We start from the raw sequence: 15,950 nt of genomic DNA on the forward strand, positions 1-15,950 counted from the left end.
TTTTAATAATAATTGTTTGATACAATAATGATAATATATTTAATATATAGTTGATTTAATTAATACTGAAATTGGTGTATTCATGTTTTAACACTACTTGTTTTAATAATAATTGTTTTATTGAAATATATAGTTTTACCTACTCGTAAAAAGAATCTTGATTTCTTTATTTATGCATTATAATCGATAAAGTTTTATAATTTTAAAACACATATTTACGATATCACAAGTAGCTCTAGAATAATTATTTAAAATCTTTCTAAATTGAAAAAAGTGAAGTAACACCACATAAAATAAAAATTGAAAAGGAGAAAGGGATAATAATAATCCAAATCAAATCAACCAAGAGAAGAGATAAGCCTACTAAAACCATATCTTCATTTTTCATCACACAATGCCATATACAAAAATAGCACTGAAATAATAATATAAAATATAATATAATTGGTGCCAAGTGGTTGCAAATAATAAGCCAGCGTTCCGTACTAGATTGAATTATTGCTCAAATATTGGACAACATTTTTCATGATGCCATGCAAAATAAAATAATGAATTTCACTTTGCCCCCTTAAATATATATGGTTTAACCTTTGCTCCATCAATTTACATTGCCCCCCGCCCCCCCACCCCCCAGCAAAAAAATAGTTTATTTCTAAGTTTGTTACTGAAAGCTGAATGAAAAATATATTATTTAAAATAAAAAAAACTCTTATTTTTCTTAGTGGAATTAATTGCAAATTAAGGGTGATAAAATCTTACAAATATAAAGTTGAGGGGGTGAAGTGGAATTCACGATAAATAGAAACGTCAAAAGTAAAAAATATTTCCAGAAACAAAATGCATGCATGATTTGCAACCACATGAAAATGACTAATGTACCCCTCAAAGTATATCTGAAAGAAAAAGGTAGCTGCTTTTTCTTTTGCAAAATATATCGTCAAACTTTTTGTAATTAATCAGAGTTTTGGGTAAGATTTAAACTGTTGCCCAAAGTGCCCCAATTATTTCAATATAAATAGAAGAATAACCATTCATTATTTTCCACAAGTTTAGTAATATTTTCTAATTTTCAAAAACTCCAAATTTACAATTTCCAAAGTAAATACTTAGCTGAAGATATATGGCAGGTTTATCAGGACACTGGGCTTTTGCATTTGGACTACTTGGTAAAACCTACTCTCATTATTAATGTTTGATTATATATATATATATATATATATATATATATATATATATATATATATAATCAAACATTAAATAATTGTATTCCATTATTTGAGTACTCATTGAGCATTACCTTTTTTTTCCAATTAATTTTACGACAAATATCGTAATCGATGACATTTGCCAATTATTAGTTTTAATAAAAAAAATAAAGTGATACGATACAATCGACGAGGGCACCACATGAATATATATTAACGACTTATTTTATTTTATTTTAAATAATTTTGCAGGAAATATCGTCTCATTCATGGTGTACCTAGCTCCAATGTAAGAAATGTTATTTTTTTTCCCGAACCTATTTAATTACATGCACGCACGTTGCGAATAATAATATAATTTCGCCTGCATGTAGACCAACTTTTCGTCAAATCTACAAGAAAAAATCAAGCGAAGGATTTCAATCGATTCCATACGTTGTTGCTCTATTCAGTGCCATGATATGGATATACTATGCATTTCTCAAGTCCAATACCACCCTTCTCATCACTATAAATTCCGTTGGATGTTTAATCGAGACCGTTTACATTCTACTCTTTATTTTCTACGCGTCAAAGAAGGCAAGGGTACGTACGGAGTAAATAATAAAAATTAAACATTAATATATATTTTTTTTCCTTCCGAAAAATTACTTATTTACATCTTGCATGGATCAATATAATATATTTAAAAATGCAGGTAGAAACGGTGAAGCTACTCGCTTTGCTTATGGTTTGTGGAACGGGATTAGTCGGTGTCACTCAATTCGTAGTGAAAGCTTCTGAACGTGCAAACGTTGTTGGATGGTTTTGTCTCATTTTATCTTTGTGTGTCTTCATTGCGCCTTTATGCATTGTGGTAATTATTATCCGTACGAAAAATAAACCTATATATATATACATAAATAAATATTATTCAATTTTTTTTTAAATTTTTGCGCCTTTATAAGAGAATAGTTTATTATTTAGGGCTTACTAATTTTTTTGCAGAGACAAGTGATACAAACGAAGAGTGTCGAACATATGCCTTTCCTTCTTTCGTTATTCCTTACACTTAGCGCCATTATGTGGTTTTTCTATGGCCTATTGCTCAAAGATCATAACATTGCCGTAAGTACATTTATTCCATGTATATATATATATATTCGGGGTTGTATATATATATATATATATATATAATTAAAGTTAGTATGGATGTGTCGAACAAAAAATAAATAAAAACGGTCTATTGCATGTACTAACTAATTATTCGTATTTGATTAATTTTTTTAAATTTCTGTTAATTATAGATCCCGAACGTATTAGGGTTCAGCTTCGGCGTGCTTCAAATGGTGCTTTATGGATTGTACAAACATGCAAACAAAATCGAAAAGCAAGAGCAAATCATGGTTGGTAAAGAGCAGCAGAAAAGCCCTGAAATAACCGAAACAACTATCGAAATTGTCAAACGTAAGGCACTTTTAATCAGTCCGGAGAAAATTCCATCGAGTAAAAACGGAATTGAAGCATCTGTACATCAAAATTTGCCAAAGGAAATTGAAGTTTGATCGATCATGGCTAATATAATTTGCATGGCATCCATTTTGCATGTAACCTAGCTAATATTAGGTATATATTTGTATGCAGGTGTTTTATTTTCTTGTTAATAGCCATTTTATTTTATTTAGTTTTCTTTGCTTGTAATTTGACCTATGGTCAATTGGTCATGTATGTAACCTTTTTTTTAATAATGGAAATGAAAAGTAGGTGCCTTTTATTATAGATATCTCTTTACTATTTGGACAAATTATAGTCACCCGAGGTAACATAAAATTACAAAAAACCCCCTCATGTTTGGATAATTACAACCATCTCTTATCTATGTACTGTTGTACACGTCCACATTTACGGTGTCAAATTTACCTACTGAAATAATTAAGGGTTTTTTTTTGTAAGAGAATACATCTGAAGTTTTTTCCCTTTTCCTTTTTTTTCTTTTTTTTTTCTTCATAAAATTACTTTACCTCAGGGGCTTGGCCGTAATTTGCCCTTATTGTTATGATGTTTAGAACAACATTTGTGCTGTAAATTAAATATTATCTTATGGCTTGGAATTCTTGTATGGGAAACCTGAAGTGCAAATTTAATTTCATACTTTATTTATATAGAGATGTTTTCTTTTCCAATTTAGGATATTCTAATTAATATATACAAACATTTACTTCTCTTATGATGTTTTTTATGAATACACTTCATGTTTTTAGCTATATTCCAGCATTTCTCACTAAAACTAATGCAGCATTTTTTTTGAAGTATTCAAATATTTAGAAAATGTGATGTCTTAATTTATGTTATTATAATTCGAGTTTACAAATATTTAATTATTTTATGTTATTTTATGCGAATACCCTGAAAAATAATTTTCTTTTGGGCGAATGGCAAAAAGGCCCATCACATGGGACTTAAATACATATTGGTCCACAAAAAAAAAAACAGTCTCTCGATTAAACACATCCCCATGTCTTTAGTCTGAAATACCCTCCATAATATAATTCTTATCAATTCCATCCATTATGCTCTAACTTCCTTAATATTACACATTGACCCCGGATTTAAACAAATATATCACATTAACCCCCAAAATATTTTTTTTTAGAAAATAATTTTTTTTTTCTGAATTTTTTTTCCGGCCAGATTCCGGCGTTGACTTTATTATTTTTTTTTTTTTGAATTTTTTTTTTCCTGAAATTTTTTCCGGCCGGTCAACCACCGTTGACCGCCGGTCTCCGGCGTTGATTTTTTTTTTTTTTCTTAGAAAAAAATATTTTAATTAATATTACAGTTTTAACTACTAAATTACTGTCTCAGACATTAATATTACTGTTTGCGACAGTAATATTATTAATATTATTGTCTATGACTGTTAAATTACTGTTGGATACAGTAATTTAGCAGCCAAGACAGTAATATTAATTAAAATAATTTTTTGTAAGAAATTTAAAAAAAAAAAGAGTCAATTAACAGTTAAATTACTGTCTCCGACAGTTAAATAACTGCGGGAGACAATAATTTAGCAACGAATACAGTAATATTAATTAAAAATATTTTTTTAAGAATAAAAAAGTCAATTACCAGTTAAATTACTGTCTCCGGCAGCTAAATAACTGCTGGAGACAGTAATTTAGCAACGAATACAGTAATATTAATTAAAATATTTAAAAAACAAAAGTCAATTAACAGTTAAATTACTATCTCTGACAGTTAAATAACTGATGGAAACAGTAATTTAGCAGCCAAGACAGTAATATTAATTAAAATATTTATTTTAAGAAAAAACAAAATTATCTAAAAAAAAGTCAACGCCGGAGACCCGGCGGTCAACGGCAGTTGACCGGCTGGAAAAAAAATTCAGGAAAAAAAAAGTTTTCAAAAAAAAAAAAAAAAGTCAATGGCGGAGACCGGCGGTCTCCGGTGGTGGCGTGTCAAAATTGAGGTCAAAATTGAAATAGGGTTAAAATTAGTTAATTGATGAAATTGGGCTAAATTGGGTGTAAATCATGAACTTGGAGTTGAATTGGACTTTAATGAATTGAGGGTAATTTTGGTATATATAAAATGATTTTCCTTATTTGCAAATAAATTTGAATGAGCTGGATTTTATTTGAAACACAAAAAAATTGAATTTCTCTCTTTTAATTAAGTGCCCTTGTCATGGGCCTATTTGCCATTTGCCCTATTCTTTATATCGAATACTGCCTCCGCCACTGGTTTAACGATAATGTTAATGATAAAATAACCAAATCATGGTGATTACATCACCATAATCAACAAATAACCGGATTATTGGTGTTACATCACCATAATCAACAAGTAATCCTTGATCTCAACCATGTAAGGATGACAAAGATTCGGTTTTATCATAGTGTCCACTTTTGCTAGGAAAAGACCAAAAGTTAGATGATTATATGTATAAATTTGCTAGAGTGACGTCAGCAAATAATTCGTGTCTCCAACGTAACCAAGCTCCAAAGCTAATTATTTATCGAGCTTAGGGTTGAAAATCGAATGGATCGACTTGTAATCTACACTTACAAAGTAACTTAAACCTACCCCTTACCAAACTACAGTAGAACCTCGATAAACTCTCGATAATTTTATAACATTGTTTAAATTATAATTTTGTCCCGGTCCCAACTCAGTGAAAGCATATTAAATTATCAGTTCGATAATCTAATATTTCGCTAAATTTAATTTATAGAGGTTTAACTGTATATATATTGTAAAGGGATCATGTACGAAACCTCATATATATAGTCTTAAAATAAATGTTTCCAATTGAAAAGAAAGGCCTCTAATTTCTCCTACGTAAATAACATTAAAAAGACAAAAATAATAATAACAGAATCTGCTTCGCACAAATGGCTCCAAACCTTGAAGATCAAGTGATGAATACTAGTTTTAATATTGTAATTTTTTTAATAATCCAAGTTTTTATTTTGCTTATTCTATTTGTGATTAAAATTGAGTTTATATTTTTTAGTTTAATTATTATTGTCATCTAAGTTCACTTGTTTCATTGTGTAAATATGTATGGATTAATTATAATTAAGGGTGAATTTGAGCTAGGCTCGTAGAATAAAGTTTTACTAAAAATCAACTCACCATTTAACTTTCATTACAAATAAATTCACAAAAATATGAATTCTCAAAATAGCCCTATATATTTTTATTTGGGATTAATGCCAACATACTTCCATCCCACCCCACCCTGCCCACCTGATCTAGTCCCGGTTTTTTTTTTTTTTTTTTTTTGCGGCGGAGCTCAGGTTAATTAGCTGGCTCAACACTAGTTAACTTCAACATTAGTTGACATTCGACATTGCATTTTTTTTTCTTTTATCTTTTTTTTTCATATATTTTTTTCCGGTGGTGGGTCGTCAGAGCTCTGATTAGCTGACTCAACATTAATTAACTTCAACATTCTATTAACTTTGACTTTAATATGAATATTTTTTTTTTGGTTCAAATATATGGAGGTCTAATATGCATAATTATTATCATGATTATTTTTTGGTTCGATGGAGATTATTATCATAATTTATATTTATTTATCTAACATTTGATTAAGGATAAAAAAAAAATCAGTAGTTTAATCATTAATGACTAGAAGGAGGTGGATGTTCGTGATTGGGTACGCTTGTTGTAATACAAATGTGTTTTCAAAATTGTTAGTTATCAATACACGTGTATATTGAGATCATACCCGTTGAAGTTCATCGTGTGTACCATCGAACAAACCTAGATATGTTCGTCATTTAGTCGTACCGTCCATACGATTATTTTTTCTCATTATCTAAATGTCTTAATTAACCTCTAATTTCTCTCCTAAAACTAGCTGAAAAGCTATAATGAAATTGAATCAATGTATTGTTTTCCCTTATATATATAATAAACGAATGTCTTTATTCAATTAGGATGCACTTTAGATGTAAGTGGCTGCGGTTATTGAAGGATGATTGGAGAGAGAGAGAGAGAGTATTTTGGATTAAATACATATAGGGTTTTGGGTTCGGGTGTAAAAGAGCCAAGCCGATTCGGCGATTTGTGCGTTCAATGAGACAGCTCGATAAAAGTTTGAATTTTCTGACGAGTTTGAGTTCGAACCCATCTTTATTTTTTTATTTTTTTTAATTCTATAACTTATTTATTAAATAGTTTATCATAAAAAAATTATTTTAATATTATGTAAAAAAAAATAAAAAATAAAGAAACTGTGATGACAGATTTAGTATATTCATATTCTACAAAACTACTTTAATATATATATATATATATATATATATGTGTGTGTGTGTGTGTGTGTGTGTGTGTGTGTGTGTATTGTAAATTATGATTATATTCTAATATACATTATTCTGAACGCCCTTTCATCAGGTTTGAAGGTTGACATTCCCTCTAAAATATATTCTGATTGAAACTTGAAAGAACATATTCCATGCAAAATCTGCTGTCACCACTTTAGCCAAGTAACACAAAAATAAAAAATAAAAACTAAGTACACAATATATATATATATATATATATATATATATATATATATATATATATATATAGAAAAGAAAATGAGAATCTCAAACAAATCCTGGCTGGCTATATATAAATAGAGATCATATACACAATCAAAGGAAAACCCAATATTAACATATATACATTATTCACATGCATGGTACATAGATTATGGCAAGATCGAAGAAGAAGAAAGAGCCTTCGTTTACTAGCCAAGAATGACCTGCCCGTAATTCCGCTCTCCTAATTTTTGCGGAGTTTACCGAGCAGTCATTTTTGGCTTAGTTGACGAGCGCAATTTTTGCGGAGTTTACCGAGCAGTCATTTTTGGCTTAGTTGACGAGCGCTTCTTTATCGTGTTAGTCGTTGTTCTTTCCAATGCTTGTTGCTCAATATATTATTTTTACATTAAACTCGTGGCACAATCTGTTGTCTCTATTTCAAAATTTAAGGGATTCCCAAAAAAGATTATATGTGGTTTAAAATTCTTGTTTGCATAAAGTCTTTTAATTAATTGGTTAACCTAATAGCAAATCAGATGAGCATCCATATTTCCCCTTAAGGCATTCAACATTTTATATACAAGAAAGCGACAGGGGCACACGGCGGCCATAGCAAGCGGAATCGCGCGCGCGCATAAAAAGCAACCCGCAAGCGAGCCAATATATGTATTTGCGGCGGCATGAGTAGAGGAGGCGACGACCGGAAATTAATTGGGTGGGAATTGGTGGTTGAAAAGGTAGTTGGAGTAGGTTTTCGATTTCTTGATCAAAGTTATATATAGCTGATAAGCCACTGCAAAAAATATTCCAACGTCAATTCAATAATGCCGACTAGTTTCCGAAATCTCAATATTATTATGTATAATGCACTATAAGTGACTGATAATTGGAATTTACGAATCAAGCCAATTCCGATCCGAAAAGTTTCGAATCATGGAACATTTTCTTTTTTGTTTCAATTTTTGAGATTTTCACATTCTTTTACGGAAAAAAATTTTAAGGATTAGTTTCCACTTCCAATTTTCACTCCTAAGCCAAAAAATAAGGAAGTAACTGAACTCCTAAGAGATCTACATTGGAGATATTAATATTAAATGATACATTTCACTAACAACTTAAATTTTTAGTTGATGAGGTCGTTCAACATGGTATCAGAGCTTTTAGTTCGAATCCCACCGCCACCCACTTTAAATATTTCAAGTATAAGGCTTAAAATGTAAATCGTCTGCGAAAGATCGAACACATATATATGCAGCATATATATAACTCAAGTATTTTGAATACATATTAAAAAAAAAAAGGAGTTAACAAATCCTTGAAAGATAAATACTACTAAACATAACATTTATTAATTGGGAAATTATATTAAAAATCAATAATCACATGATAATTGGATCAACAAACAATGTAGCAATGTGGGATGCCAAGATTTCAGGTTTTGTAAAGCCATCTTGGAGACTCCTGTAGTTGAGCTCCGCTGCGCAAGCATAGTTGAGAACCATCTCCACCATATCCGTATTGGAGATATTAATATTAAATGATACATTTCACTGACAGTTCAAGTTTTTGGTTGAGATTGTCATTCAACATGGTATCAGAGTCAGGCCAAATGAAAGGTCCTGAGTTCGAATCCCACAGCCACCCATTTAAACATATTTCAAGTGCAAGGCCTCAAATGTAATTCGCCTGCACTTGAGGGGGCTATTGGAGATATTAATATTAAATGATACATTTCACTTAACTGCCACCATCTGTGACGGAGTTTGGATTCAATATTAGGGTGGACTTAAAATTTACGGTACTGTTTAAGAGCAATAACCTTGATTTTTTTTTTGAGCTATTTGTAAAAAATAGCACAAAATAAGTCAATATTTTAATATTTTAATTGTAATAATATATTTTGAAATGCTTAAAATAAAACTATTGTAGCTCTTGAAATTACATAAAACTGAGTTAGATTAACACAAAGTTGGTTTAAAAGCACAAGTTGGTGATTGTGAGTTAAGTTGAAATAAAGTGCTTATGTTTAAAAGTTGTAGGTGTTTACAAATTCGCTGCAAAATCAACTAAAATAGAAAAAACAGGTACATAATTAAGTGCTTTTAAACTTATAGCAACTTCTTTTAAAAGAAACAAAAGCAATTTCCTTGTGGGCACCAGGTCCGGATCCGCTACCTTAACGGGCCGTTGAGTTACCATGATTTACATTCCTCCATCAATCCTTGTCGGGCCAAGGGATGGGGGCCCTGGGGGCGAGGAATTTCGCCTTTTGGTGCAACAAAAGCAAATTTTTTTTTTTTTTGCAAACACTTAATTATGTGGAGAAAAAAAACTCATTATCTATTTCTAAAAACCTTTGCAAACGGCATCTAAGTTTATGATGGTGTCTGCAGAAGCGTGTCAAAGTAGATTATATGTTATATATATATATATATATATTTAGTGTTTGCTTATTTTAAATAAGTTATTTTAATTAATAAGTTGCAATGTCGCATTGATCGATCTCTACTACTGCAACTTAAGGTGTTGTTTGCAAAATCTTATTAAAATAGAGAGATTAGTAATCATTATTTAAGATGGTGCTTATTTCTAAAAATCGTGGATGTTTGCGAATGTACTGAAAAGTCAACTTAAATTAGAAAAAAAAAAAAAAAGCATGTCTAGAGGTTACTTGATATTTCAAAGGGGTTTACTATTCATAGTGCAGTTTTTTCCAGCTACAGTGCGAAATAATTCATTTGTCAAAAAACACTTTAACCTTTCACAAAATTCTCTCAACCTCCAAATATTTCGACTTTTGTAGATCGTGATTTATTTTCGTAGAAATCAGTTAAAACCCAACGATTATCAAGATGGCCAACATCGATCCCGTAAATGAGGTAAAAAATTACGTTTTAGTGTGATTTTTTTCGATTTTCAGTCGTTTCGTGTAGCATATCACGAAATAATTGAAGTCGTTTCGTAGTGGTTTGCACGAAATTAACACCTTATTCATGTTTTTCAGTCATTTCGTTTACAAAACTACGAAATTGTACCTCTTATTTCGTGTACAGTCACACGAAACAGCAGTAAACTGTTTTGTTACTCATTTCGTGCAGTACTACACGAAATGTATGCATTAATTTCGTGTACTTTTACACGAAATACCTAGTATTTTTATTTATTTATTTTTTGTGTGCAAGTATCTAACCTTTTTTTTTGTATTTACGCAACCATATGACGACAATTTGTATTTTGATCCCTCGGTTTTGGATCAAAATGAATATGAAGATTTATCTCACTTCTTCCAAGTTGATATTGTGTTCGGTAGTAGGGAAAAATTAATCAACTGGGCGAAAGCAACTCCAGTTAGTCATTGTCACCGTTTGATTTGTCAGTCTAAAAGGGAGAATGCACAGTACATGACGTGTGACAAATACGGACATGGCCGACAAACGAATATCGATGTGGAAGATCCTAGAAACACAGGAACAAAAAAATGTGGTTGTCCGTTCAAATTGATTGGCAAAAAGTCAAGGTTTGATGAATTATGGCGGTTGACTGTCAGCGATGGCAGGCATAGTCATCGTCCGGCTTTGTTTCCTCACGGACAAGGTACGACTAGTCGTATAACTCCACAACAGAAAGCAAGAATTAAAGAATTGCGAAATTCTCACGTGAAGCCAATGCTAATCATGGATAGATTGAGGAAATATGATCCGACGATACAAACCTCTATGAAACATGTTTACAATGAGTTGGCCAAGATTAAATCTGAGGAAATGGAGGGCATGACTGTTATTCAGTTTATGATGCATAACTTTCAACAAGGCGAGTATCGATATTGGCATCGCGTCTATAGTGAAACGAGCAACACGATTACATATATTATGTTTACATGTCCCGAATCTATTAAGTTATTACGGCTGTTCCCGTATGTTATATTGATGGACTGCACATACAAAACCAATAAGTAAGTAAAAATTACGATTGTTTAAATTATGATTATTGTGTTTTAATGTCTTGTATTGTTTAAATATGTAAAAACAACATTGTTGTAGGTATGGAATGCTTCTTTTGGAAATAATTGGGATAACTCCAGTTGGGACGAATTTTACAATTGCTGTTGCATTTATGTCACATGAAGATGCAGACACATACGAGTGGACTTTGAATTGTTTGAAAGAGTTGCTAGATGGTGTCGAACCTGATGCGATCTTGACAGACAGAGAGTTGGGTCTTTTGAAATCACTGCCAAATGTCTTCCCATTTTCGTATCATATGTTGTGTATATTCCATATAAACAGAAATGTTGAGGCAAATGCGACGAAATTAATGGGAGGCAACAAAGACCAAGGTCTAATATTCCGACGTGTGCTGTGGGCTAAGCTGGTGAAATCAGAAACCGAAGAAGAGTATCATTACAATTACAATGAAATTGTTGGACGGTATGCAGGGTATCCTAGGCTGATACAGTATTTGAATGATACGTGATTGATATACAAGGAGAAGTTTGTTCGAGCTTATACTCGCAATGTGTATCATTTTGGCAACACGAGCACCAACATGTATTACATGTTTTAGTTATTTAAATGATAAAATATATTATATAAAAATAATATTTATTTTGTAATTTGATTGTCGTTGTATGCTTTGATTGTTGTTGTAATTGGATAGGGTGGAGAGTGTTCATTCTTCAGCGAAGGGTTGGTTAAATGCTTCGACCGGAGGTCTGGATAACGTGCAAGGCAAACTTCAGGACCAAGTTTATATCCAAATTAGTCAGCTGAAGTGCGATTTTTCATTATCATCCAAGATAAGGAAGCATACTGCAGCATGGCCGTGTTTTCAGGGTTTGATTTGTTATGTTACGCATCTGGCATTAGAGAAATTGGATCAAGAGATGGAGTCCCTGGCGATGCAAGATCCGAGTATTTGCACACACTATCTTTGGAATACTCATGGGCTCTCATGCGCGTGCAAAATTGTGCAGAAAATGGAAGATAATGACACGTTCGTCATTTCAGATTTGCATCCATTCTGGAGTACCATGGCAGTTGAGCCTTCGGAGCTACCTGAGTATCAAAGTAAACCGCGAGGAGATTGTGGATAGACAGATTGATGACCTGAATTGCAATTTGAAGAAGATGAATTACACGAGTAAGATAAATGCCGTGGCCTCATTGCGTGGCATCGTTTATCCGTCTACGTCACATCTGTCCGAGCCATCATTTGTTAAGACCAAAGGACGACCAAAGAATAACTCGACAAAGAGAGACCCTTCTGGATGGCAGTATCATATTGATGAGGAGACAATTAAGTCGTCTTGTGGTTCGAAGGGTCGCCAAACCTCATATGGTGCAAAGATTCCTAAAGCAAAGGTTGAGAGAAACACAGATGGAACGCCTCAATCGAAGATGAAAGGTCGTGGTTCTTGTATTCCCACACAAGAATCTGCTGCCCCTACAATACCCGCACATGAAGGAATCCACTTTTATTCTTTCGTGCCCAGATTTATGGTCCGTCTTATTCAAGATTTATGTTAACGTGATGGCGGATGGCAACTGTGGGTACCGGTGCGTTGCTCAAGCCGTGTACGGGGATCAAGAAAGATGGCCGCAAGTGAGTGGGGAATTGCTTATTGAGTTATACGAGCATGCTAGTGTGTACACGGCGATGTTTGGCAGTACCGGATACGTTGAGGTCATACGCAAGTGTGACTGGACCTCAGGGCCTTGTCCACAAGCTTATTGGATGGACATGAATGAAATGGGATTGACCATTGCTACCAGATACAGTGCATTAGTGGTACTTTTGACTCAAGTAGGGAGTATGACTTACCTTCCTATGTTTGGCAGTGGTCACTTATCATGTATGATTGTTGTGACATTGCAGAACAATCATTTCATGTTTGTTAATTTGGTCGCGAATAGTCCACTACCACCAATCCATGCGGCATGGGTACACCATAGAGCTAAAAACTTGAGGCACTTACTCAAAACGTACAAACCCCGACTACTCTTGTACGAACAATTAAAGTCTGGTCGGTAGTTCAATTTGTAGTTGTATCTGAAATGTAGTTGAATTTGTATTTGTGTTTGAAATTTAGATCAATTTGTAGTTGTATTTGAATTCTAGTTCAATTTGTAGTTGTATTTGAATTCTAGTTCAATTTGTATTTGTATTTGAATTTTTAGGTCAATTTTATATTTGAAATTTAGATCAATTTGTAGTTTATTTGAATTCTAGTTCAATTTGTATTTGTATTTGACTTTTTAGGTCAATTTGAGTGTCTGAAATAAATTAGTTAATTAAAAAATAAATCAATTAGTGATTTCGTATTGAATTTCACGAAATGTTACCTCATATTTCGTGGAAAAATCTACGAAATATGGTCTTCCATTTCGTAGAAAACTCCACGAAATATGATGTCACATTTCGTATACGTTTACACGAAATACACGAATTTTTTCAATCTAACAGTTTCGTCCTTCGTGTTCTATAACAATAAACACTTATATTTCGTGTGAAAAGACACGAAATTATTGAGTGGATTTCGTGTAATAATACACGAAATAGCAGGCGAATTTGGTTTTTTTTAGGAAAGTTACAAATAAAATAAATCCCACTGCAAGCCGATAAAAACCGCACTATGAATAGCATTTCAGTATTTCAAAAGATGTAAATAATATTTGTTATATTAATAAATTGGTGCTTACTTGATAGCTGCCCAATTAGTCGTCCAAAAAGCTGCAATAATCTTAGGGTGGCTCATCAGCCAATCAATGGTTTCTTTTGACGACACCTGTCTCATACCCGGCATTATATATCCATGAGCAGAAAACATACATGCAGCTTGTGATTACTGTATTCACACTGTAATCTTCATGCACCACTTCTTTTTTTTTTGTTGATAAGAGAATGCAATTTAATTAAGACCAAAAAGAGAGTTTACAGGCGGGAAACCAAAATCACAACAATCACCACTTCAGCCCTTTGTTGTAAGCCCTACATATTTGTTTCACCTAATTCCCATATATATCTTTTCATCAACATATTATATATATTTCAGCTTTTTTTGATTTTTTTTTTTTTTGTTTTGTGAATTTTAAAAATCGATATGTATTTTAATGTAATCAAGATGTGGACCATCTTGACCTAAAATTCAACCTAAAATCAGTTATTGATGTTTTTTATATCCACATGCAATGTTTTATTTTTATTACATGATTTTATCAAAACTGAAATAAAGGGCTTGAATTCTCATTCTTCTGTAAGAGGTAAGCTGTGGGTGAATATTTAAAAACAAAATATCCTACATCTACTAAAATTTGTCCTGCATTTATCACCACCCGTAACATATTCTACAAAACAACTCTTTAATATATATATATATAATATTAGTTGGAATTTATGATTATATTCTAATATAAATTATTGCTGAACGCCCTTTCATTTTGAAGGTTGACATTCCCTTCCAATATATTCTGACTACAACTTTAAAGAATATATATATTCCAAGCAAATCTACCACATCTTTAGCCAAGTAACGAAAAAAATAAATAAAAACAAAGTATGCAATATATGGATAAGGCAATTTGTGTAATTGGTCAATAGTAGAAAAGAAAATGAGAATCTCAACAAATCCTGGCTATAAATAGAGATCATACAATCAAAGGAAAATCCATTAACATATACATTATATACATGGTATACATAGATTATGGCAACAAGAAGAAGAAGAAAGAAAGAAAGAGCCCTCGTTTACTAGCCAAGAATGGCTTGCCCGTAATTCCGCTCTCCTCACGGGGGAGAATTTTGCGGTGTTTTACCGAGCAGTCATTTTTGGCTTAGTTGACGAGCGCTTCTTTATCTTTCTAGTCGTTGTTCTTTCCAATGTTCGTAGCTCAAATTTTCGTATAACGTACATCAAATGAATAGAAAGTACTTTACTATCCAACTCTATTTTACACAGAAGTTCGCTCAGTTTTTGGTTGGATCATGTCTTCAATTATGTTAACCTTGGTTTTTGTTTTTTCTTGCCCTTAAAGAGGTTGCTTATGCGGAGGAGTAAGAGTGTTTGTGTCAATTGACCTAAGTTCAAATCTTCTCGCCAATGGTCTTTAGGTCGAGCTCGCTGCATATGGTTAGCTTACTGTACATCTATCATGTGGGTTGTGAGTAGGGGTAGGTTCGATGGGGCAACCATACCAAACCCCTTGACTTACTATCAATATCGAATTTGTGGTATTATGAATTTTATTACCATTCCCTTACAAAAAAATTCGGCATTACCGAAATTCGGTTTAACAAAAAATTGGTACGGTTAGGTAATGGAAATTACCAACTTATGTTATCTACTATTTGTACCAAAATTGAATATCATTTTGCAAAACAATTCATGGCATATACTTATTTAAAATTCTCAAAACTAGTATTTAAGATATACGTATTCTAAATATATATTCTTAACTTACCTTGTATGAAATATTTCTTACATAAACTTGTAACATAAAATTTGTTAATTTAAATGGGATTTTTATGCAAAAGTCCCCAACCAAGCATGTTTATTATTCTAGGTTTAGGGGACATATCTCTTTTACCAATAAGCCCATCCCTTTAATATTTATTATAACTAAAGGAAACATTCATGTATATCCCAATATTACCCTCAACCATTTATACCCAATTCTTAATTGTAATCCAAATTAATCAATTTTGT

The 15,950-nt window shown here is 32.2% G+C and overlaps 3 protein-coding genes across 3 annotated transcripts; all 3 read left to right on the forward strand.

The window, feature by feature from the left end:
* Positions 1–1,046: 1,046 nt before the first annotated feature.
* On the forward strand, positions 1,047–2,749 carry LOC105972762 (bidirectional sugar transporter SWEET14). Its single transcript, XM_088817441.1, has 6 exons — positions 1,047–1,166; positions 1,458–1,494; positions 1,580–1,790; positions 1,903–2,061; positions 2,193–2,312; positions 2,492–2,749. The coding sequence occupies exons 1-6, from the start codon at positions 1,121–1,123 to the stop codon at positions 2,747–2,749; spliced, it is 831 nt and encodes a 276-aa protein (XP_088673567.1). The 5' UTR covers positions 1,047–1,120.
* Positions 2,750–10,650: 7,901 nt separating this feature from the next.
* On the forward strand, positions 10,651–12,774 carry LOC148771006 (protein FAR1-RELATED SEQUENCE 4-like). Its single transcript, XM_088817442.1, has 4 exons — positions 10,651–11,201; positions 11,290–11,676; positions 11,906–12,143; positions 12,256–12,774. The coding sequence occupies exons 1-4, from the start codon at positions 10,651–10,653 to the stop codon at positions 12,772–12,774; spliced, it is 1,695 nt and encodes a 564-aa protein (XP_088673568.1).
* A 4-nt stretch (positions 12,775–12,778) lies between these two features.
* On the forward strand, positions 12,779–13,279 carry LOC148771007 (uncharacterized). Its single transcript, XM_088817443.1, has one exon. It carries the CDS (start codon positions 12,779–12,781, stop codon positions 13,277–13,279), a length of 501 nt encoding a protein of 166 aa, XP_088673569.1.
* Positions 13,280–15,950: the final 2,671 nt, after the last annotated feature.

This window comes from Erythranthe guttata, chromosome 4 (assembly GCF_056151865.1).
Source record: "Erythranthe guttata isolate IM_541 chromosome 4, IM_541, whole genome shotgun sequence".
In the NCBI taxonomy this organism is placed as follows: Eukaryota; Viridiplantae; Streptophyta; class Magnoliopsida; order Lamiales; family Phrymaceae; genus Erythranthe; species Erythranthe guttata.